The following is a 25,561-nucleotide window of genomic DNA, read 5'->3' as shown; positions in this document are numbered from 1 at the left end:
ACATATTTTTAAATATATAATTCTAAAGTTTATTTCAGGTTTGGGCCCTGATGAGTTTACATTAAGTTTGTATTTGAGTTTCATGAGGTTTAATTAGTAATTAATTTATATTTTATTGATTTATTATATATGGATTTTATAAGGTTACTGCAAGTTGTAGATTTTTTATCAAGATTTATTTGTGTTGAATTCAAGTGTTGGTTGATTTAAAAAGTGATTTACAGTTTATAGAAGACATGTTTGTTTAATTTGCAAAGTTTAGTTATTTGTTTTTCTTCAACAAAGAAACAGTTTCAACTGAAATGATGATGATGGAACGTTGATAAATAAGATTTGAGGAGAAGATACAATTTGTTAGATTCCTGATTTTATTGTTGGTTGTGAATTGTTTCAGTCTTTTGTGTTTCATTTTAAATTAACAAGGGTATAAGAGCTTTGAAATGCGGTTTAACATGTTAAGTATTGATACATTGATTATATAGTATGAAAATATATATAAAAATTGATAGTACTTGTAAGTTGATATTACAGTTAAGCTTTTATGCTTTGTCATTTATTTATAGGATTTTTCAAAAGACATTTGTAATTTTGAATTTTTTCCATTTGTTTTTTAAACATTTAAGTATTTTGTAAATGCTGTTGTTGAAAAATGTAGTTGTATTATTAAGTGCAAGTCAGAATTTTTTCTTAAGTTTCATTTTAAGTATATAGTTTGTCTCTTTTGTAATCGATTTTGTATGTTTTATGCAATATTTTAGCATGTCCTTTTGAAGTTTCATTTGATTCTTTTAACTGTGTTATGCATTCGCTTGAAATGAAATTTTAGGCTTGTTTTGGTACCTCTTGTGTGAGCAGAGACATTGCATTTCAGTTTGTTAAACCTTTAAGTGTTTTTCAGAAGGTCTTGAAGAGAGATACCTGAAGCATCATTGATGATTTTTCCATCAGCTGTTGATCCTGTAATTGTTCCAATTGGTATTCAACCGTTTTCAAGAAAAGTTCCAGAAAAGATGAGTTCCTGAGTGATCTGATCAATTTTTAATCTTAAATTTTAAATGTCTCTTTTATGTAAAAATGTTATAACAGTTTGTTGTATTTTAGGCATTTGATGCTCATTGTTGTTAGAGGATTTATTTGGAGAATGTGCTAAAGAGCATCACTCCAACTTGAAGTTTGAGTTCTGGCCAAACTCTGATTTTAACTTGGACGGATGCTGTTTGCCAACAAAGCCCAGAGATTTCTGCTCCAAAAAATAATATACAAGTTATTTTGACTTGGCAATTTGATCTTATTAATATAACAGCTGAATCAACTTTGACGTGCGACCTGATGTCTTGCCCGGGAAAGAACATCGGGATCTCCGTTGAAGGAAAGTGTTTCAGCAGTTTGCAGTCTCTGAGGTGATGGCACAAATGATTTGATAATCACTTTCATTTTCATTGGTATACCGAATTTTTCCTTTGTGTTGAGCATTTCTTTATAGAAGTCTTTTGTTATGCTTTATAGTACTCATGTCATGTTTTATATCTCCAAAAAATTGAAATAACCTTCATGATGCAAAAGGAGAGGGGAGGAATGCTGAGTGTAAATTTAAGCAGAATGTTGAGGAAAAAAATAGTACGTTTTAAACTTTTGATAAGTTCTTTTGTAGAGTCTACTTCACCAAGCAGCAAGTGGAACGGGAAGAGAAATGTAAAGAGAATCCTTTAGTCTTGAGCAGAAATCCAGAGACAGGATGGATTGGAAAATCATTTAAATTTAAGGTTTGGGGCAGGGATTGTGCTTGTGTTTTCACAGGAGCCGAAAGTGAGCATCAGCAAGGCATGAGAATCTCTGCCAAAGTCAACAGCATCAGGCGTCGGTCCAGAAATGGAAAAGCAGGCATGCAGACGTGGCTGTCAAGACTGCGGACATTTCTTCGTTCGGAATGCAAAAGATTTTGGGACTTGGGATTTCTCTTGGGACTTGAGTGGTGTTGCATTTCAGAGATTCCCACAGAGAGTGAGGCCTTTGAACAAGCAGTTCAATTAAGTGTTATACCTGTGCCTTGTGTTCTCACCGATTGTCTTGGGCAGTGGGATAGTTTTGCCCATGATTCAGTCAGGGGAGAATGGTTGGGAAACTCTGGCCAATGCATCAGAGTTGAACATCTTTCATTTGATATACTTAAGATCGGGGAAATTCTTTTCATCATGCTTTATGAGTTTGTTAGTAGGCAGGTGATTGAACAAATAGTCGATCCCAGAGAACATCCCTCCAGCAATTTCACAGTTCATTTTCAACCTAGTGGACAAATGGGATGTTCAAATGAAATTCTTTTCTATGGTTCTTTGTGAACCTCGGGAATGAAAACTTTTGGCTCAGCAGAAGAGAATTTTTGCAAAAGATTTGGTCCTTCCTGGAGTGACACAAAAAAGATAATATCGTAGAAGTCACTCCAAATCATATGATTTGTAAAAGTGCATCACCTTGGTGTAACTACACTGAGATGTCAGATAAACTAGCAAACCAGGTTTCAATGTTATTCCCGAAATGAATCTTTTTCATTTGTGAAGATAGGATTCGGTCTGTACTCCCTGCAGATGTCAAGGATGGTCCATGCAGCAACAAGAGATGTTTTTTGTTAACACCCAGCATGACATTGATAACAGAGCAAGAGAGGAAAGATCTGTTGAACAATATGATCCAAGTTGTGACGGCAATGCAGACAGTATCAGGGATGATTTTAATACTATTGGATCAAAGGGGCTGTTGTTAGAACAAGTATGCCCATGCCATTTCTCTTACACTGAATGATTTGTTAACTGATATTGACAGTGTAAGACGAAAACAGAACAGCAATTGATTATTTATTGCTGATGCTGTGACACGAGTAGATAAGTTTGAAAAGATATTATGAGAACATAAGACAATTGGAAAAAGGCTGTGAACCAACTTATTATGAGAACTGAGCCTTGGATGGATGGAATGTTCAATGTGTTTAACCTTTTATCATGGTAGAGGGAACTTTTGAGAGTATGTGTGTATTCCCTATTGAAGCTTGTGATTCTTCTGATGTATGTGCCGTGTTTGCTTCAGTGCATGCGGCGCGCCATGGATGGAGCTGCCAGAAGGGTGTTTTTGGTGCAAACAGGAGGGGGAGATGTTGGAGTCCAGAGGATCCCTCTGACAGCCCTGGAGAATAAGGGGGCTGTACAGGGGGGTCTGGGATCTGTACAGGGGGGTCAGCCAGCCTCCCACAGAGCCCAGAAGGACTCTGATTCGAGCTTCTATCCATGGAAGTGAATGCTCACATGAAGAAAGAATCACAAATCCTAAGAATTTGAAATAAGTAGTGGATGGTTTGTTGTAGAATGTAAATATAGAAATTAGGATTCTTAGCATATGGGGCTGAAGAGACAAGATGGAGGAATTGGGGAGTGGCCCCTGTCTTCCTTGTTCTTGTTCTCGTCCCCCATCTTGTGCTGAGTTGGGTTTTAGAGATTGGTTTAGAGTAGAACTGACATGTTAGTATAGGTAATAGGCATTGGCAAAATTTTGTAAATAAAAAATACGTCTCGGGCAGTGGTTGGGTCAAGGGAACTGTACATAAGGTACGGGGCTCTCTGATCCGCCCAGTCTGCCGCGTGTCCTGCTCTGCTGAAGATGCCTTGCAGAGCTGAGAAAGAACTAAGATAAGGTACCCTGCCAGGGAGGCCTGGCAGAGCTGTAAAAAGACTGAGATAATGAAAAATAAACAACCTTGGAAATGGATACCGGCGGACTCAGTTTGTCGTCTCTGCCTCTGGCTTCAGTGTGTAACACCCAGGGCAAAGAGAAGACAGAAAACCGTATTACCTCTGGGAACAGCAACCCAGGGGAAACTCCCAGGGAACAGCAACCCTGGGACGACCCTTATTACCTTGTGGGCCAGCAACCCCAAGGAAAAATCTCAGGGAAAAAGCAACCTTGAGAACAAGTCTCATGAGTTGGGGGTGTTCAGTCTGGAGAAAAGGAAGCTCAGTGGAGACTTTATCACTCTCTACAACTCCTCAAAAGGAGGTTCTAGCCAAGTAGGAATTGGTCTCATCTCCCAGGTAACAAGTGAGAGGACAAGAGGAGATGGCCTCAAGTTGCTCATTGGGAAGGTTTATTAGATATTAGGACTTTTTTTTTTCATGGAAAGCATGGCTGACCTTTAGAACAGGCTGCCCAGGAAAGTGGTGGAGTCATCATCCCTGGAAGTGTTCAAGAAAACTTGTTGATGTGGCACTTGAGGACATGGTCTAGTGGTGACCATGGTGGTAGTACAAGGCTGACAGCTGGATTTGATGATCTTAAAGGTCTTTTCCTACGTTAATGATTCTGTGGCATTCTAAAACTGTTGTTTGCAAAAACTATAAACAAACTTACATGAACTGAACCATATATGTCCACATAATTGAAAAAACACAAATATATTACAAGCTCCTGCAATAACAATGTGTATGGTTCACTTTTTCCAAATGTACAAGGCAACATAGATTGATTTTTCCTACTATTAAAACAAATGCAAACAAAATTTTACTATAAAAGGTGCTATAGGTAAAATCCCTGTGTGTCCCGCTGTGCTGAAAACTGATCCCATCGTTTTTTAACTGTCATGCCAAGCTGAACTTTTAGAAACACTTAAAACAAAGACAGATTTCTGTAGTTACTGTATTATTTAGACTGTAAATTAGGAAAATAGTCCAATAAATAAAAGCACCTGCGTTATGTTAACACAAAACCAAACAACAAAAGAGATTTTAAAGTATGTTAGCTATGTGACTGCAAGCTTACAGTTAATCAGCTTCAGATTGGCCTTGTGGGAACATGCAGCTGATGGAAAGACCTTAGATTATTTGTTATTTACTCCTCAACAGAACAGGCATGAAGAAACATAACACTGAGAACTGGGCCAAGAGCCATAAAGTTATCTTCTTACTTGTTCAATGTTATAGCCACCACTGAGAGCAGCTGCATAGCCTCCTACAAATACACCACCAGGGAGCAGGTACAAGTAGTTGTACTCAGGAGGGTCTGTGGGACGTTTGAACATATCCAGCATTCTCTGTGTAACTAAAAAGCCACCTGGAAGTAAAGGAGCAATATTAAAAAAAATAAAATCTGAAATCAAGCACATGCCAAGTTACAAGAGAAATATTTAGTAATACCATATTACCACACAATTCAGCAACCAATAAAGCTAGTAACCTAGAAAACCACTAGGAAACAAAGGTATAATCAGAGTTAGATCTTGCTGTCTCTTTTAGCCTTTAGAAGAAATTCACAAGAAAAGGAGAACTTGCTCTGGCTCTGTACTCTACACTGACTGTAGGATGCAGCTTAGTTTATGACTGTGTTCTTGTACCCACCTACTCTAGCAAAAGCAGCATTTATAAGTCACATTGCTCACTTATTTTCTCTATTATTGAAGATGGGACTTCTAAAGCTTGAGGAAACAGAATTTTGTTCTTTGCCACTAGTATGTATTTCAAGTAGGAAAATTAATACAAGTACAAATCCTCTACAACTACCCTCTTGGGTTATACAGGAAAATATATTGTATATAATCATCACCCAAAGGATACTATGAAAGGAAATGCACATTTAAATATTTCCTGAAAAATGCTACTCCACAGGGTATGCAAAATGCCTACAATAACTACTGTGAGAATTGGAGGCGTGATGAGTTTTTATTGATAAATGCTCTCAGATGCTATTCTCAGACTAGTATTTCTGGAATTAAATAATTAAATAGCTAGAAGACATTTAAAAATTACACTAGTACTTTAAGTTCCTTGGGAGAAAACATTCATACCTGCAATATTGACTGAAGATACAAAGGCTGAAAGCACTGCTAGGCTTTGGGCAATGTTTTCAGGGAGATAGTGTCCTCCCATCAGTACCAGCCCACCAACTGCAGTCAGACCTATTTAAAAGAAAAAGAAGTGTTACTGGGAAAGGTTGCTGTGTAACCTAGGCTCTACAGCTATAAGACGTTTTCTTTCAACTGTCGGGCAGATACCAGTCAATTAAAATTTTGACTCCTACTTTACACCTTAGTGCTTAAAGGAAGAATATTACCATCTTTTTCAGGAATACAAACATGTTACAAAAGAAGGAAAGGTAGTACCTGAATGTAGTTTTGAAGAACAGTGCGTCAAGCACAGAGTTAGCCAAGTACTTGTTCAATAAAAGAAACTTTGCTTTTAACAACCAAAGTAGGTCACTTGTGATCTGCTACATATAACCAAACTTAGATACATAAAATCTTATTTATAAGAATTATGACTCTTATGAGTATTTAAGGATTTCTTTTCTTTTTCCTCCTCTCTCAAAACACATAGTTTGAGAAGATGAATAAAAGAAGGTAAAAAATAGGAAAGGTAAGTTATTTTCAGGGCAATCTTTTGCAGAGATGGGAGGAAAGATGTGGTCTATGAAAGGAGACAGCAGCACTCCAATTAAAACAAACTTTTAAGCAAGAAGTGTAAAAAATACTTATGAAAATTAAAAGGATACAGCACCACATTTGCCTTTCTTTTGAAAAAATCATACTCTCAGAAATACAATGTTTCCAGCATCCTTGCTATTTATGAATGTAAACTCAAACGTGCACAGCAGTATCAATGCAGGTAAAAGGAGTTGTGCCCACTTCAAGTAGAAAACAAGCAGGTGTGTGACAGCCACTTACCTGAGATGGCATTAGTCACAGACATGAGTGGGGAGTGCAGGGCAGGAGTCACACCCCACACTGTGTGGTACCCTACTATTCCAGAGAGGCCAAACGTTGTCACCATTTGTGTGAAAGCAGCATTAGGTGCTACAATGCCCAAGCCTAACATACTAGCTAAACCTAGAAGGAAAGCACAGGAAAACTTCGTAACTTTTCAATGACTTCTTATATTTAAACTGTATACAACAGTACTGACACAAAAACAAACTGAAGTTCTCTGCATGCACTAGTTTCAAAGTCAGGGAGATCATTTTTCAAATGATATAAATACACAGATACACAAAGTTCTTTCAGTGCTAGTGTTTCTTTTGTAACAGAAGTCATAAATATAATCCACACATATGTGATATGCATGCACACAATGCGGCAAAGATAGGTTTCTACATCAACACTGAATCCTGTCATTCTCCTGTTCTATAGAAAAAATGTAGAGTCACAATAACGTTGAGGTATTACTCGGGCATATCAAAGCATATGTATGAAGAACAAGCATTAAAATTAAGACTACTGAATTAATTAATTACTTCATGCAGAAGTTCTAATGCACTGAGAGTAAAAAATGAAATGAAGAGTCAATACTTATTTGTCAAAGCAAATGCCCTATTTCCAATACTTCAGTAAATTGTGGTCATTTAAGTCTCCCACAATACAGTAAAATCTGAAGAAAGCAAAGACATTGAACTGATTCTGCTGCAAAGTATAAGCACTGTCCTGACAGGAGTCCTTCAAAATTTTAAGCATTTTACTAATATTTAAGTAGAGACAAACATACATATACGCACAGAGAATGAATCAGTACTTGTTGAAATGTCAATACTTATGGTAAATTTTCACTCTCAAACAATTCTTACACTACACTGATTTTGCACAAGGATACACCAGCCAGTCAACTGCTCTCCCAAATAGTTATTGCATAAGCTAGATGATGAGTCATTCAAAAGTATTAACCAAAAGAGAAGAATTCTACACTGACTCTCCAGCTATGGAAGTTGCCTACCTGCTGTGTATACAGATGCAGTAGTCATGGTTTTTCTAAAAGGTGTAATAGTAGCTGCTTTTTCTGCTTCCAGCTCTGCTACAGTCTTCTGTTTCGCTGGTGCTCCTTGAGGAATGTTGTTTGGTGGAGGTGCTGGGAAAATCACTTTGCCATCCTAACAAGAGATATTTACAGTTATGCCTAACATGGCAGATGCTTAGTACTTAGAGAAGCCTTTTCTTCTTAATTCTGCAATTCAAGCAAGTGCTAACATCCTACAGCCATGCCCAGGAACAGTCTCCTTTTCAGCATCAGCAGAAGTTTGCAAGGCATGACCAAGTTAATCATACTGGTTTACACACTCTTCAGACAAGATTTGATATTAGTGTCCAAGAGCACCTGGTGGAAACACAGTACAAGAGCAGAAACATCTCTGCATTTCCAGTGCAGAAACAAGAGAAAAGCAAAGTGGAAAAGTTCCTTAAGTAGAACACATCTATGCAAAATAAAACAAAGTCTTGTGTTGCAGTGTGCTTTTGCTTTAGGTTCCCAGCTAGCCTTCTGTTTTATGTGTGAGTTAGCAATCATAAGGGGTTTGCTTGAAACTGTGGTTATGCTTTAGGATTTGCTGTATGTCTTCCCTAAGCATATCCTCCCCATTCCCTAGAATGGTGCCTGTTTTTATTTGTTTCAGCTTGTGTTATATTTTGTGTCGTACCTTAATTGTTATTCAATTGGTTGTATGCCAATCCCTCTCACTTATTAGCCAGTCACTCCTCAGAGACTCTCCTATTGGCCCCCAGGTGCCTGTCTTCTCCCTAACCTCCCCCTTTCCCAGATGTCACTCCCCTGTATTCCTACCCCTCTGCCCAGAACCTTCCCTATCAATCTTTAGTTACTCCATGCCCTGTTTGTCCCTGTGTTTCATTCCCCTCCCCTGTTCCCCCTGATCAGTTTGTAAGATGTAAACCCCTCCTTGGACCCCTCCCTAGCTGTGCCCTCATGGGTTGTCTGTTCTGCCCCAGCCCCTCATAACCCCACTGCCTGACCCTGCTCAGGGTCCTGGGCTCTGGCACACCTTCAATGACCCCCTCAGCCTCACCCAGACCTGTCTGGACTCTGTGTCATCTCTGCACCCTGAGAAGCAGCAGCTGAGAGCAGCAGAGCTCCGGGGGAAGGGTCGCTCCCAAGGCGCTGTGTGCTCAGGGACCCCCCAGAGCCACGGACCGTAACAGTCTTGGAAATAACAAAATCTGCTACAAATGTGAACAGCAATCAGCCTTTCCAGACCTCAGATAGGAACCAAGGATGATAATCCCACATTTCTTGTTACTCTTCAGACCTCTGGAGCTATCAGCACTGAGCTGTATACACCACTTCAATGGCCTGGGAGAGCTGAAGTCTATGCCCTGAGTTTTTATTTTCTGATAAAGGTTTAAGTATTCTGCATATTCTAGTGTCACTTTTTTTTTCTCTTACTATAAAAGGAACACTTTTTTTTAAGAAAGGAAGAATGTTTTTCTAGAAGAATGTTTTGGTCTGGTAAAATATGTTTTAAGTAGCTATGTTTTTATCACATGAAACACGTAAACTTTATCTTTTTCCTATTTTTCATTAGTAAACACATTAAGTTTAACCTCAACAAGAAGACAAGACTAAAAAAAGACAGAGGAATTTTCAGCTGAATGAACATGCTGTTACCCACATGCTCCATCAAGCCACCTCTGAATTCTCTTGACATGCAGTATCTCTGAAGGCATTTTGAAGAGACAGAAATGGTAAATGTTAGGTCTTTACTCACAAATTAAGAAAAGAGTATTTACTGGCTTACCTTCATTACTACAGTTCCTCTAATAACATGATCCAGAGTCCCATAGTCAAAGTTATCTTTCGGATCAAAGTAGAAGTTCTCTTTGTCAGGACTAATAGCCTTTAGAAGTTTGATAATATTATTGGAATACAGGGTACTGGCCTGAGTAGACATTCTGCTAGGCAGATCTGTGTACCCAATGTGTGTAACACCCTGAAAAAAAAATCCAAATAAAATAAGAAGGATTTGTACAATCTCTGAAAAAACATCATCTCTTCCAGTATATCCTTCTGGAAATACATATCCAAATTTACCTTTCACTTATCTCTGTTTATAACCCCAACTAAATTGGCTACCTGCAGCTCTGACACTACTAAGTTAGGGACAGATCACTCATAACAGTTACAGAATCCAACATGATCAAATCCAGCACCTTAAATTCTATTAGCAACAAGACTTCACAAAGAGAAAGACATACTGGTGCAAGAGCTTGTCTTCTCCAAATCCTACGTTCTCTCAGAACCTAACTTCCTTAAGCAGTCAGGTAACAGATTAATTTGCCTAATGCTTGGTATCTTCTCAGTTTTTCTGGAAGGCAAGCATTGGAGACATTTTCTGTCTGCCAGTGGAGAGAACGGAGCTCCCTCAGAGCTGTGAAAGTAAAGTATCTGAGTTCCTATGTGTGTAAAAATGTAACCTAATATATCCTCACTGCTTAATGAGAATGAGAAGCTGAGGCTGGCATACACTCTTAGTGTTCAAAAGCAGGCTTGCATTAAAACGCTGCTCCCACAACTTCCAGCTGAGATCCATGTATGCTTCCACAAGTCTGGCTTCTTAATGCAATGCTCTGGCACAATCCTAATAGCTCTCTATCACTGCTATGTTCCATAGCACAGAGCCAATACACTAAATCCAGGGGTAATACTTCTCTGACTAAAAGTGTTCCATATAAACTTTTCATGCAAGTATCTGCTCACTTCTCTTCTACCTTCTCTAGTTTCAGGTTTTAAGCAATGACATCAAAAGCCCTAGAAACCCACAAAGACAAATGCAACATATGATTCTTTGATATATACCAACAGAATTCTGCTTGTGTCAATGACAACCATGGCAGCAGTGTCCTATAGGCTTCCCAAATAAAGGTATTATATACTTGCATTACCAAATTACAGCCTAGGAAATCTGCTATTATAAATCCCATCACTCAGATTTCTGTAATTGTTAGCCGGCTTCCCATAAGTACCAAAACCAAAACCTAAAAAGCAAAAAGACAAGCTCTCAACTGAGTAAATGAACACTGGAGCAAAACCAAAGTAGTTCAGTCCAGACAAACTTGTACTACATCTACACTGGGTTTCAAGCGCTTTGGCTACTCTATGGGAGACACACATTGCTGAAGGTAAAGACGCACAGCCAGCATACCCCTGAAGCTGAAATAGTACTGAGTAAGCCAGAGATTTTCTACTGAAGTAAACACTGAGAGTCTGAACCTGCTTAACTTTACCTATGACAGGGAATGTTAACCTCCATTCATGGGAGGTGATAAGCAAGTCAAAGAACCTATTGCTACTGCTGTGTTTTTCAGATAGAACTAGAAATAGATATAAAATCCCACCTTCAACTCAGAAGAGGTAAACACTGGACTTGGAAGTTTAAGTAGCAAGAATTCTTTGCTACATTTAATTCTAATATCCATTAACCACCAAATTAACACTATACAAAGGTGTTTGTTTCTTTAAAAATATTCAAACTGATGCATATAAATAGTGATCAAATGCAAATCTAAAGGACTACTTCAGCCCAAAGCAGTTGAAAGACAGTAAAAATTAGGCTGCTCATTCTCAGCATACAGGTTACAAAACACTGTGGAAGTTCAGGTAAAGTGAGAATGATCTGCAGATTAAAATGCTCACCTTATGAACATACATTTCTCCAGGCTTTGTAGTTTCAATATTTCCCCCTGCTTCTGCAGCTAAATCCACAACAACTGAACCTTCCTTCATTGATTCAATCATATCTTTCTTAAACAAGATTGGAGCTTTTTTGCCTGACAAAACAAGGCATAGCAAGTTAAACACAAAATACAGTTTTCTATCTGCTGAGCTTAGGAGATGACTTCTGCTCTTTGCTCTCTACATAAGCTTTAATTTTGTAAGCAAAATTTTTAAGTAATCGGTACCTAGGATAAAAAAACACAAAATATTTTTTTTATAAAAACAGAAGAGGTGATAGAACATCCTGCTCCAAAAAGCATACAAGAAAGTTATGCACGGTAGTCTACCATAGATAAGTCCAATTCTGCCAGCAAACTGACAGTCTTAATATCCAATGTCACAGTTTCCGTCATAACAAAAAAAAAAAAAAAAACCACCCCACATTGTCAGTTATTAAAATACAGGATATTGTGCAACACAAAGCACTAAAATCTAAGTTCTTGCTTACTTTGTTTAAATTACAAAGGACAGTACCATTTCAATTACATTTCCAGTGCCCAAGTTATATAGCAGAAGTAGCAGTGATGCAAGAGATATGAAAGAAAATTATATATTCTTAGTTTATTACTATCTACTCCTTTTTTAGTGAGAAAAACATGATGGTACTTGAGTCATACTGATAGTCTATGAAAACAAGGGTTGTTTAAAAAAAAAAAAAGACACACCATAAAACCAGGCCTTAATCACAGAAGTGTAAAGGTACATGCTCACACAGACATAATTCACTAACCCCTGTGTTTTCATGCAGTTGCAACTTCAAAATATGACTGTTGAGGCCCAGGGGATTATCCTCAAGGTAGCTATGTCTCAACCCTGGAAGGACTGAGGCAAATGGGAAAAGCTACCCTTTTAAGTCATGGTGAAGAAACCATGGGGCTTTACAGCCACATGTTAATATTTCTTAGGTTTCATTGTTTTATTGGCTTGTTAAGTTTATGTCACCCTGTTACCATATATGCACCCATGCCATAATGTCCCTCTTTCCCTTGAACTCCACTGGGGTAAATTTGCCACAGTGTTACACCCATGTAAACCCATTAGTCCCTTAGTTTATATTTACCCCTTTGCACCACTTTTTCCTATTCTTACTGGACCCTGACCTCAAGACCTGCCCTAGTGGTCCCATTTATAACCCTGTGCCCTCAGACCCTTTTTGGCTCTCGTCCCTGGAGCACATCTGAGGCTGTAGCCACAAGCCAAGCACCAACAACAAACAGCCCTCGGATTTCCAAACAGGACCCTGTCTCCTCACCTTCATCATCAGCTCTTTATTAGCAGAGTGCTCCAGGCCCCTTGAGGCGCTGGTCGCTCTCAGTGACAAGCAGTTGCACAATGCAACATCTGACAACTTGCCTAGAAATCACAACTAGCATTTTCCACATAAAACATACCCGGAATAAGAGCTGTAGTGATGATAATGTCAACATCTTGGCACTGTTTGGCAAAGAGCTTCATTTCAGCTTCAATAAATTCTTTGGACATTTCTTTAGCATAACCACCTTGTCCCTCTCCAGATTCCTTTAAGTCTACTTCCAAAGGCTCAGCACCAAGAGACTTGAACTGTTCCAAAGCTGCAGCTCTAGAAAAAGAAAATTGTAGCTGAGAGGAAAAACCACTACTTTAAAAATACATCATGACTTTACCAGTGGTTTTAGTAGCAATCTTTACACAAGAGATGTAAAACTTATTCTAGTATTACAGAGACCATAACGAAAGTCCTCAGCTTTCTGCATTCAGTGCAAAAAATAATTGCATTGATAAATTTAGATAAAATTAGCTTTCCTCATGCATTTCTGTTGTAATGACTTAGTAAATCTACAGCCCAAACTAAGGTGCCTAAAATGGGAGATGAGCACAGAACCTGTGACCTTGTCTTTTAACTGTGAGATGGAAGTACTAGCAAGTCTTATTTTCACAGGGAAAATTACCAGGGGGAGGAGGTGTTTGGACCTGTGGCTTGTTAGTGTTCTGTAACTTATTTTGCATCATATGACAGCACATTAAATGATGAGACTAAATTTCAGTGTTAGGTGAACAGTCAGAACATACAGAGAATTAAACAGAAATGTTCTTGCATCTCAAACTAAAAGCATCTAGAGTGCTTAAGAAGGGAATTAAAATGAAAATGTTTAGTTTTAGATATATTTTAAAATTAATAAAAAATGAACTGATGATGGCATAAAAATGGTAGGAAGTGAATTATGACTCAGTGCAGTATAAATTATTTCACTTTAGTACAGCCACAAAAAATATTAAAGTAATTTCAGATTGATATTACAGTTTTCACACCCGTACCTCGTATCAAATCCACGAACCACTGCACCCATCGATTTTGCTGCTCCTGCAGAAGCCAGGCCAGCAACCCCTCCTCCAATGATCAGGACCTAGAATGATTAAATCTCATGAACCAGCCATTTAAACAAGATAAATTAGGTTAAACCCAAATTTACTTTGGCAGAATTGCCCCATACATCCAACAGTTTAAAGCTGTAAATCCTAATTACACATATCTAAGGGGTAACTCTTCTGTAGCTAATAGTTTATCTAAGTAAACACAGGTTTTCTCCTTGATTTATCTTCCTTTTTTCCTTCCCTAATTCTATTTTCATTTCTCTTCAACCCAATCGACCTGTAATTCCAATAAAGTAAGCCTTTCTATTGCACCAGAACTACCAATATCTCTTAATTTTCTTAACTGCTTCCCTACCTTCTCCTATTTTGAAGAAAACAAAAATCCAACCCCATACCGCTAATCTGATGTTTAAAACTAAGCAAACTTATATAAAACTCAAATTCTTCTATTATTCCCAAAACAAAACCAGAACCTGTGTGAACAAAAAGTGGAATGAGAATAATTACAGTGATTTCTAAAGCATCTAGAAACAGACCAAAGGCAGAAAAAAGAAACTTCTAACATAGTTTTAGCAACAGCTACCTCTGCTCAGAAATTCACATATTCTTTTGCCACAGTATGTGTTTAATTGCATATACCTTTGCTGGAGGAACTTTACCAGCAGCTGTGATTTGACCCGTGAAAAACCGACCAAAGTGATTTGCTGCCAGGACCACAGCCTTGTAACTGTCAATCAAAGATGAATACATATCAGTGTCTTCTCAGATTCAGTAAAATCCCATTCATTATATCAATCCAAAAGATGAACATTTGACCAGATCATGTCTAGGATAGTATTTTACCATTGAACACAAGCTTAGTATCTTTGTTCATATTTCTTGCATGTTTTTTTTTTTTTTAAATCATGGAATGAATTTTCAGACATAATTTTTGGACTGCAGTATACTGGAGGTCCACAACTATTCACTCTCACAAATGAAATTTTACCTGAAAAATAAATGCCTAATTTGCCAAAAGTTAACTCTGCAGTCCTTAAAACTACCTTCCAAGTCTGTAACCTGAGGCTATGGAAAGGAGCATGAAAAAGTAATCACAAAACCCAGAGAAACTCTACCGTCGGCTCACTTAAGCCAGCAAGAGCACATTCAAGAAAGCTACTCTGACCCAAACTTCACAGAGCTATATGGCTTAGGACAAATAGCTTAACCTTGCTACTTCATTTGCCCCATCCAAGAATGGGTAGCTGGATGCCAGCACCAGAAGAGCTAGCTGAAAATAAAGATTAATGAGTAATTTTGTCTTTTCTTAACAACTGGGCACATTTGCTTGCATTTTTACTAAAGGCATTGTGGTTCAACAGTCCCATTCCACTCTTTTTCCCATTTCTAGCAGAGAGGTCTGTATGCCATAAAATTAGCTCAAATTTGGAATACATCTTGCATGTTTTATACTTTCAAATACATTATGAATTTCTGTATTTTAGTAAAATTAACCAAATGAAAACATGAGGAATAAGCTAACATGTGGATGGACATACACTGTGTACACAAAATCTGGCAGCCTTCACAACTGTTTATTATGCCTCAGACGTCATCTAAGTAAAAAGTCAAAAAAATAATAACTTAAAAACAATAAAATAAGCCAGTAAAAAAGATGTTGTACAGCAACATTTGAACTCACTGCAATACCTAAAATTCTACTTGCAAAGCATGTAGGAGATGGTCTGACAATATTTGATCTCTTGTTTGTAACTGCCATGGCAACTGCATTCACATTGAGTGTTGTTTGTGGGTTAGTTATCTCCTAACAACACCAGATCCCCATGACAGGCAGTCTGTGTTCAAGATAACCTAGTTCAAAGCAAAAAGGTGATAGACAAAATAGTCAAGGCATTAGAGGAATTGTGTTCAGTTTTGTTTATTTTAAAAGCATCGCTCTGATCTGCTGCAATGCTAACCATAAGAAATTTGAACACCGCCCTGCTTGAAACAGTTCTGCATGAAAACAGAGATGCAGAATCATTTTAGATATAACTAATATCAAAGCACATGATTTTAAACCAGCTATACTTAGTGATGCCAAAAAAAAAAAAATCGTACCCAGCAATGTTGGCCATGGAGCTAAGTGCATCATATCCCTGAGCAATGGTGACCCGTGGAACCTGATCCATAGCCAAAACAGTAGCTTTTTTTTCTGCAAGCTTTTTCAGGAGGTCTGGATTTTGTGCTGGGTAGATAAAACTGATCAGAGTCGCTGCTGTCTTGAAAAGATCTGCTTCATGTACACCTAGAGATGAGTTATATATAGGAGCTCTCACCTGAAAAAAGACAGAAGTTTCCAAATTAATCAGAGGATAGAAATCAGAACACATTCCACTTCCTTTCTCCAGGTTGCAGTCTGTCCATTCCCATCCAAAAAGTACAGAAGGAAGAAAGTATATCAAAAGCTATTTACACAACTGAACTGAGTAACTGCACTTCTCAGCCGCAGTCCACATCATGGAATTGGTTCTAGGTGAACTGGTGACAGGGCAAAAATAGTCAGCACGCACCTTCAGAAAGACCTGATGACTTCTAACTAGCAGTCGCTTGCTCTTATAACAGACAGCTACACTCAAACCCACCATTTTAGGCAAAATGATTACTCAACAGATATGACAATTAAGCTCTATAGACTAGAACCACTAATTAGGTTGCAGTGCATGACTACATACAGGGCATTCCATGCCAGATGTCCAGCAGACACTGACCTTCATCTATATTCATTTCTGAGTTTCTCACTTTTCTCCAAAGAGAAACCTACTTAAAAGGATTGTTCACAAAGCAGCTCACAGAAATTGTATGTTCAATGCTGAGATGGGATAATTTTAAACAGAGCAACTGAAGGAAGCCTCAATAAGGTAAAGGTATTTTTTTTTTTTTCAGGTCTGCACAACCTAAGACCTCTCAAGTAAGATTGCTTTTTGCTTTCTCAAAATTTTAACCACACTTTTACTGTGGAGTGCAGAAAAGTTACAGAATCATATTTTCAAAATCCCAAACCACTCTACTTAAAGAGTAACTAGAGTTATATGTTACCAATTTTGGATAAAAGATTTCTTAGAGCATGGATCTCATCTGTTTAGATTCCAGAACTAGTCTACCTCATTCTATAAAACACAGCAACTCTTAAATAGTTAAGAACTTGTTTAAATTATCCACATTTTTTTCAACACTGTCATTTACTATTTTTTAGTGTAGGTGCACACTTGAGTATTAAAAAAATACAAAACTTGAATCCCAGCTTAAAATGGAAAATACTAATTTAAGAGACCTTATTTACTGAACTTTCCACAGATTATCAGAACAAAATTACCTATACATTTCTCCAAAAACAATGTAATAGGAAATATACTAATAAAGTAATTACTTTCACTATCAAATCAGAAGCCAGGACTTCCTTGGTCCCCTGGATCCTTGCTCCAGCTTCTCTGTAATGGTCATCAGAAAATTTGGAAGCTTCTCCAGCACCAGATTCCACCACAACATTGAAGCCTTGCTTAATCAAGCCTTGAACTCCAGCCGGTGACAGAGCCACTCTCTTCTCATTCTCAAATATCTCCTTGGGGACACCTACAGTCAGCTGTTTATATGGAATTCCTGTAAGAGTGGCAGATAAGACAGCATTAGTTGTACTAAACACTAATTAACTGATATAAGGGACACTCTTTGATGTTGTACAGATACATGCAGACACATGTCACAGTTAGCAATTCTCCCTCCTAAGGGAAGATGAAGCAGAACGCTATTTTCTAGGAACATTGTTTACATTTCCTTAAATTACACCATCTTCCTAGAGATCCTTGTTCTCTGAGCAGTCAGCAGGTGAGCACAATCAGCCACACAAGCAGTAACAAGTGTTTGGTGCAGTTTATATGCATTGGCGTTCACACAGTTCTGATTGTGTAAGTGGCATTCTGATTGCCACAATAACTGGTGTACGGGAGATAACACATTCTGCGCCTCAGGCCAGGATTTAAATCACTTTCTAGTTACTTCTAGGTTATTGTGAACAAGAAATAAATGAGCTTGAACAATGGAACTGTATTTTATATGAATATGTTTGCAACGTATATCAAATTACAGCTGTAATATACATTACAGTTTGTAACGTATATAAAATTATACAAAATCACTATTATTGAATGCAACATACGCACCACAAAGCACATTGAAAGGCATAACTACATCAATAAGCTACTCTAAAAGTTGCCACAGAAATGGAAAATGTGAATTCAGAAGTAGTTGAAGAGTAATGGAATATCTAGTACTATTTTCTTTGAAAATATTTCTCTTCAATGTTATTTCCTTGTCTTAACTTGTTCAAAGCTCCACTAAGTAGTATCAGGAAACTGTTGAAGCTGAAAATTGTTTTAGAAAAAGTTTTCAAATTACAGACATCTAGCTTCATTCAAGTATAATTTGGGGGCTTTCAGTCTCATATCTGGGAGGTAAACTTCTCTGATCCAAACAAGTGTTTAAATACATTATTTATGAATACACAGGCTCAAGCAGAATAATCATCCATAAAACTAATACATGGATTCAATTACACTGACAGCATGCAGTCCCACACACAGGCTAAATCCTGTACCAGCTTTCACCGACATCTATCCAGAGTTTAAACCTGGATTGTGACATTATTATGCAAGACATTTACACCATATGAATATTAATGAAATATAATTTGAGCAGTCTAAGCAGTCATTCATATTAATGACCAAGCAACAACAGCAACAACAAAACCCACCAAAGAAACCCTAAAACTTAAAAACGGGAGGAAGTGGATGACACACTTGTTTAAAATTAAAAATCTCTTTTTAAATTGTCCAGCAATACTATGTATTGTGATACAAAAAACTGTACCAGGCAAAGAATGCAAATTTTAGGAAGGGCTCATTTTTACTTTGAGATAGAAACGTAAAAAAAGAGTTATAAACATACTAGAATATAGGAGCTTTGAGGAACAAGATTTAGATTTCAAATATCAAAATTAATTACCTATGAAATTGAGCCTGGACTACAATGTGCTAAAAGTTGACAATCTGAAAATGTTCTCAGTTAGAAACTTTCAAGATATTGTCAACTTGTTATGTTCTGAAAAAAACAGTACAGAATTGTTAAGAACTGGTACTTAAACACCTACTAATACTTCTCAGCCTACTAACTCACTTTAAAAAAAATTAACACATCTAACAAGACAAAATGAAAGTTCACCAGACAAAGAAGTTCATTACTCCTATTTGCTGCACCAGGGGAGGTTTTACTGAGCCACAGGAGGTTCAGGTTGGACACCAGAAGAACTTCTTCACTGAAAGGATGGTTAAGAACTGGAATGGGTTGCCAAAGGCCAAGTCACCATCCCTGGAAGTGTTCAAGAAATGACCAGATGTGGCACTTAGTGCTATGATTTAGTTGACAAGGTAGTGTCCAGTCAAAGGTTGGACTTGATCTTAGAGGTCTTCTCCAATCTTAATGATCCTAATAACTTTTTTTTTTAATTTAGCTTTGTCTTTGAAAATAGACCAATAAAATAGTAACAAATAATTTGAAGATAGAAGTGTTTTGATGCTTTATATGTTGGAGAACACTTAAAATGTTATAATCACAATACAACACTTAAATTCAGAACAACATACATTCATAGAACGTAAAGGCACAACAGGAGCAAAAGTACACATCTAAAACAACAGATCCACAAAGGTAACAGCTTTGCAACAATTTGTTCCACCAACATACACCAAATCTAAACATCACCGTGCAGCTCAGGCCATACCTACCACAGCAACACTAACCACTTGTTATCAGCTGTGGTAACTGTTGCTGTCACTCAAATTACCCTTGTCATTTGAAGATACTTTTGTCCTCATCTCTTCTAATTACTACAAAATAATGTCCTGCTTCTGATTTTCACTAAATCAACTCGGTGGAAATGAGCTCTCTTGTCTTTTAGAAGCAGGAATGAAACCTAGAAGATTGAAATTTGTTAGGATAACAGAGACCAATCAGAATTTCAGAAACGAAGTAGCTCTAGAGTAGGATAGGATACAAAAAGCTTTTCAAAAAGCACTGAGAAAATAACTAGAATCCAACCTTCCCTTTCTCCTTTTGGAAGTTTTTGTAGCACAAGAATGCCAAAGGGGAGGAAAGGAGGAGGAAAACATGGGGGGAAATAGGGGAAGGGAAAAACAAGGGGAAAGGAGGGGAGGAAAAAGGGAGCGGAAAGGAGGAGCAAACAGGAAAAGGAATAAATTATAGGACAAAGGAAATAGATAGCTGCAAATGTAAAGGCACAAAGACATTTAATTAAAGCTTTTCTTTTACTCAAGCAAATCTTCTTTTAGCTCCTAAGGCTCAAATGGCAATAGATCCTTCTAATTTCCTTTTGCTCATTTGCCTCTGTGTGGATTACCAGAATAGAAGAGTAAATGGCTAGGAGTAACAGGAACAGAAATATACACTCACTACATGCCAGATATTTCCTCATTCCTTTCCTTCTTTATTGGTACATCTTGCATGTAATAAAAATTAGTACAACTTTTTCAGATAGAAAGTCCTTGCACCTTATTTAGTAAACAGATTGACCACAGACCAGCACTGATGAACATGCTCTTCTCCAGAGCTTTGGAAGATCAAATCCAAGATAAATATTCAACAAGTCTCATTTGCCTCACTGACTTTTCTTCTCTGTTCCACTACCAGAACTCCAGTAACCCATATATACAAAAGCAAATGAATACATAAGCAAACTGTCAGTTTGCCAGCTTTTAGCTAGAGTAGGTATAGGACATTTTTCAAGAAGGCTGCCCTGAGCTTTCATATGATTCAGCACCAAAATGGAGCAGATATCTACAGTTCAAAAACAAAGATCTATCTTATAATTGCAGTACGAATCTTGGGAAGAAAGGGTTAAATGCAGAACACTGGCAAGGAGGATTGCAAAGCTCCCTTTCAGCTGGAAATAACCCTTTATAAACCCATGTGAACAGCAAGTCTGTGATGATTTACTGGTTCCTGGGTCTCCACTTGTTTTCCTCTGCCCGTGTGCTGCTTCAGCAATACCTCGTTAGCGAAGTAATGGAAATAAATTTACCCTTTGAATTCTATACATGAGTTTGTGGCTGTCCCAGCTGCCTGTCTGTAAAACAGGGTAGGATCAATACTCTGGCTGGAGGAAACTTTGTAGTTAACACAGATTTGGTTTGTTGAATTCAGCGATTTCATCAAAGTCAATAGTTTTGATTATAAATTTAGGACTTTGATTTAGGTTTTATTTTGAGGAAGCTCATTTGCTATTCTTGCCAGGGGTTTAAAGTTACGTGAGAGTGTGAAGCCTACAAGTTGTCTCTGTAATCCTCCATGTCAGATAATCTCTTTAAGAACTGCCTTGAGTATGTTTTAGTGACTTACTGCTTTACAACATCATGGACATCTTCCAAATACTGACTGATACACATATACCCAGAGCACCTTTTTGAGTCATGAAGTTTTTTAATATATTAAGTAGAAGATACACAGTACTTAGATTCTGTCACTATCAGAAGTAAAATCATTAAATTTCACAGGTCTTAGAATGGAATATACATTCCAATGAAATGCTGTAGCATATACATAACTTAGAATTTTGAAAAACCAGTAAGAAGTCACTTTCTCATTCCCTTACCATAATCCTAACTGTGTAATGAAGACCTATTCAAACTTCAAGTAAACAACCTTAAGACTGACTTTCTCCATGTAACTTTTATCTACAATAATCTTAGAGAAGATTCTAAGTCAAAACTAGAGCAGAAAATACAGGGTTTTGATATCCTTAACCTGACTTTGGGAACTAGTCGGCAACAAAATAGTATCAACCAATAGAGAGTGACTTAGGAAAAAGATAAAGGAGAGGTTTTGTTTACATGCCATGTGCTCTGGGATTGAAAACAGGATGCCTATTTTTTATGTTACTCTAATTACCTTTAAACAAACTATCTCACCTGTTCTGAAGATGAGGATATATTCCGAAGAACAGCAATATGATGTTGGCAAAAAGAAAAAAAATGGTACAGAAGATTAAACGAACACTCGGTCTTGTCTTTTACATAAATAAGGAATTTAAAAAAAAAATTAAAGGAGAATATTTCTTGCTTATAAATAAAGCAAAGCTTACTTAGAGAACTAATTAAAAATGAACTGTTACAGGTTTAGAAAAAAACTGGAAATTTTAAGAAAAAAGCATCAAAATTAAAAGGATATTTAAAATCCCAAAATAGAGATGGATAAAAGTCACAGGGTTGTAGGACCAACTAATCTGGAAGTATTCTGGGAAGCTCAAAGTCAGTAGTTCAAAGTCACTCCATATGCACCTTTCCCAGGGCTTCAGAAAACTTTGTATTTGTTTCTGAAGCAGCTGGTCCTAGTGACTATATGGCACAGATTATGGGATTACTTGTTCACGTCTGTATGAAAATTCCTATGTTTCCAATAAGCAAGCAGCAACATAATAGCTGGCAGTAAAATTATCCATGCTCCAAGTTCACTTTTCAGTTGACCATGTACCTCTGTATTTCTTCTCCTGAAGCAGCTATTGCTCTTGTACATAACATAGCCTGGATGGAATGAAAGCCAATCTGAGACAAGGAAAGCAATTCCAAACCCAGACATACAGCCTTAAGAAGAACCACCGCGACACTAGTCTTTTTAGAAAACTTACTCTTCTTAGTGTACAGTGATTTTACCAAGTGTTATTATAATCAAAGCTAATTTCTGAGAGAATAAAACACAGTTATTTTCTATCTGTTACATTTTGATTCAAGACCATTTAGAAAATAAACAGAAGTAACAGCCCTGCTTCTAATTTGTCATTAAATTGCTGTTTTACCCTTGATTTGTCCTCTACTGAATGACAAATCACATGTTACCAAAGCGCACTACAAGGACAGCTTAATTATCAACCTAAAGACTACCAAACTTGTAATTCTCCATATTAAATAACTGCATTTTATGAAAACTACTAGTCCTTAAATAAGGGATTCCACACAACAGATTTGAAGGAGCAACACTGAATGTTTCAACACAACTAATCAGAACTAATCAGAATTCTCCATTCTTGTGGGAAAATTTTTCAAAAGTTACTCTTGAAAACAAGAAAATTCACATACATAGAATAGCATACCAATTTCAGTAAAATAGAAGACATTCTTCAGTTTCATGATGAACTTTGTGGTCAAAGTCAAATACAAAACTGATTCCAAACTCAAACAAGGGTACTTACCTGAGATATTTCAGAAAGAACTTTGAACCTTGTTTCCTGCGTTCCAGTTTACACTCCCAACTGAGGGACAATCTGCCATATGAAGACTGACAGATGTCTCTTTCATTCAGATATTCAACATTTAAAAAAAAATTTGGAGCATCTCAAATCTATCAAAGAAATTCTGGTTTCACCACACAACAGTGATACAGATTTATCAGGAGCCCTCAGAGTAAAGAAACTTCCTCTCATGACATTTCTTCGGAAGTTCCAAAATCTTCAGTCACCAAGTTGAAAGGACCACAAAATCCACCATTCATTGTTAGTACTGCAACAAATTCTATGCACCACAGGCTTCTCAGAGCTACTACATGCTACTTTTGTGTCACATGTTTTCACAACCAGACACTTCTGTTTCCAACAGCACTACTTTCTTAATACTCTCAAGTATCTAATGCAGTTACCTACTGTCTACATTTGGAAGAACCAGACATCCGGTGTGCAATCAGTCCAACTCTCCACATTAATCTTTTGCAGACTAAGATTCTACATCTGCACAGAAGCAGAATCTCTAAATTCCAAGGGAGACATAACCCATGCAGTAATAGTGGGCAAAAATAACACCCAACCTGCATTAGGTATTCTTCAGTTTTCCAACTGTCAGGTTATGTACAGCATAGAATAAAGAAAAAAAATTTATCAGTTCTGATCTTCATATACCAGGCTCATATCAGAAACTGGAAATAAGGGTGTCCCCTCTCCCAGTTTTCTTTCCCTGAAAATACCTGAACTTGTCCATTACCTGCTGAAATGCAGTTTGTGCAAATACACTAACAAATCCTAGACATGAAGACACAGATCAATAGTTTTTCAAAATAATACAATGTGTTTTCTAAACAAAGGTAAGGGATTTTTATTAGATGACATAATAATGCCTACATATACTCATACTGGCAGATGCTGTCTTTTTGAGGTCAGTATTGTGTCTCATATGCACACGAAGAGCTGCACTACCAAAATTCATGGGGAACTCAGGCTTTTAACTAAGGAAAGCATTTATTTAAATACTTCCTTCAAGCAAGGAAGTATTAGCAGGAGCTCAGACTGTGTAACCACGAAAACTATGTGGATCCAAAGTATTCATATAAACACAAACACCTTCTGCATAAGCCCTATAAAGCAAATCTAAAATCATGCTGCAACTGACTCAAGTATGCTGCTGACGTGATTTAAGAGCGTTCTTTCTATTTTAAGTCTTTTCTGTACTAATGCAGATCTGAAAGAAAGAAAAAAAAAAAGAAGCTATTTATATTCTTTTTATATATATATATATTTTTACAGTACTTTAATCAATTTACCTGGCTTTGGAGCTGCCTGAGACCCAAGCACCTGGTGGGTTCTAAACATTCGCAAGCACGTCATCTTTGTGGAACGCGCCTTCGGTGGGAACACATTGCCAAAAGCAGGAGCTGAGCACCCACTGACAGCAACACGCAGAAGGCTCGCCATTGCACCCAGACCTCACAATAAATTCCTTGCCACGTATGGAATCCCTGCAGCAAATGTGAAAACAAATCAAGAGTTATTAATGACACTGGACAGAAGGCATGTAAACGCAGCAGGTTTAGGACCAGTCGACTGCCAGTAGCCACGAGACAATCATTCCTCACCATCTTTATCTTTCTGGCTAGAAAACAAAATCAGTTTTTTCCTAATTAAATAAGACACCTCTTAACCAAAGCAACTGGCGTCACCAGCCGACGTGGAGATCACATTTCTGAGACTCAAGACCACTTTCTCTTTACACCGCAGCTTTAAAACAGGAACTGTGCTACGGGAAAAACCGCGGCGCCCCAAGGCACCAAACAAACGACTCCAATCCCTGCCACAGCTCCCTCAGGAGTCACCCTGGGTGGGACACAGCTTGCAGGCGCCCGGGAGGCTCAGCAGAGCACGCACTCGGGGCCGGACACGCCGGGCAGCGGGCAGAGATGCCGGGAATGTGCTCTTCGCCCGGAATCCCACCGGGCCCCCGCGGCAGCGGCCCCTTCTCTCTCCCGTCGCTATTTATAGCCCGCGGCCACCGAATGACCTTGGGCGGGCGGCTCGATCCCCGCCGTGCACTGTTCCCGCTCGGGGCACATCTCCACAGCCGACCCCTCCCCGCTCTCCGCTCCCCGCTCCCGCGGGCCCCTTCCCGGGCCACCTGCCTCATCCCGCGCGTCCGTCCTGCCACGCTCCTTCCCCGCCCTCCCCCCGACAGCGGGACACCGCTGCCTCCTCCCCATCGGCAGCTGGCCCCCGCACGCACCCGGGAGCACGGGGCAGTGCCGGCGCAGCCCCACACGACGCGGCGCACACGCTCCCCACGGAGCCCCGCACCGAGCCGGCACAGACCCGCGCACAGCCCCGC

The 25,561-nt window shown here is 38.2% G+C and overlaps 1 protein-coding gene across 2 annotated transcripts in view; it reads right to left on the bottom strand.

The window, feature by feature from the left end:
- The window catches only part of NNT (nicotinamide nucleotide transhydrogenase), a 52,285-nt gene that overhangs the window by 26,450 nt on the left and 274 nt on the right, over window positions 1–25,561 (bottom strand). For both annotated transcript variants that reach the window (XM_063423756.1, XM_063423755.1), the window contains exons 2-13: window positions 24,507–24,701; window positions 17,284–17,513; window positions 15,975–16,192; window positions 14,514–14,601; window positions 13,818–13,906; window positions 12,914–13,101; window positions 11,442–11,575; window positions 9,547–9,738; window positions 7,737–7,890; window positions 6,698–6,859; window positions 5,822–5,932; window positions 4,946–5,091 (exon numbers count right to left, since the gene is read on the bottom strand). In XM_063423756.1, coding sequence (XP_063279826.1) covers window positions 4,946–5,091; window positions 5,822–5,932; window positions 6,698–6,859; window positions 7,737–7,890; window positions 9,547–9,738; window positions 11,442–11,575; window positions 12,914–13,101; window positions 13,818–13,906; window positions 14,514–14,601; window positions 15,975–16,192; window positions 17,284–17,513; window positions 24,507–24,657 — 1,863 coding nt within the window. In that variant the 5' untranslated portion in view covers window positions 24,658–24,701. The remainder of the gene's footprint in view (window positions 1–4,945; window positions 5,092–5,821; window positions 5,933–6,697; window positions 6,860–7,736; window positions 7,891–9,546; window positions 9,739–11,441; window positions 11,576–12,913; window positions 13,102–13,817; window positions 13,907–14,513; window positions 14,602–15,974; window positions 16,193–17,283; window positions 17,514–24,506; window positions 24,702–25,561) is intronic.

This window comes from Prinia subflava, chromosome Z (genome assembly GCF_021018805.1).
Source record: "Prinia subflava isolate CZ2003 ecotype Zambia chromosome Z, Cam_Psub_1.2, whole genome shotgun sequence".
NCBI classification, from domain to species: domain Eukaryota; kingdom Metazoa; phylum Chordata; class Aves; order Passeriformes; family Cisticolidae; genus Prinia; species Prinia subflava.
The sequence above is the reverse complement of the archived record's forward strand: the minus strand, read 5'-3'. Positions and strand labels throughout refer to the sequence as shown.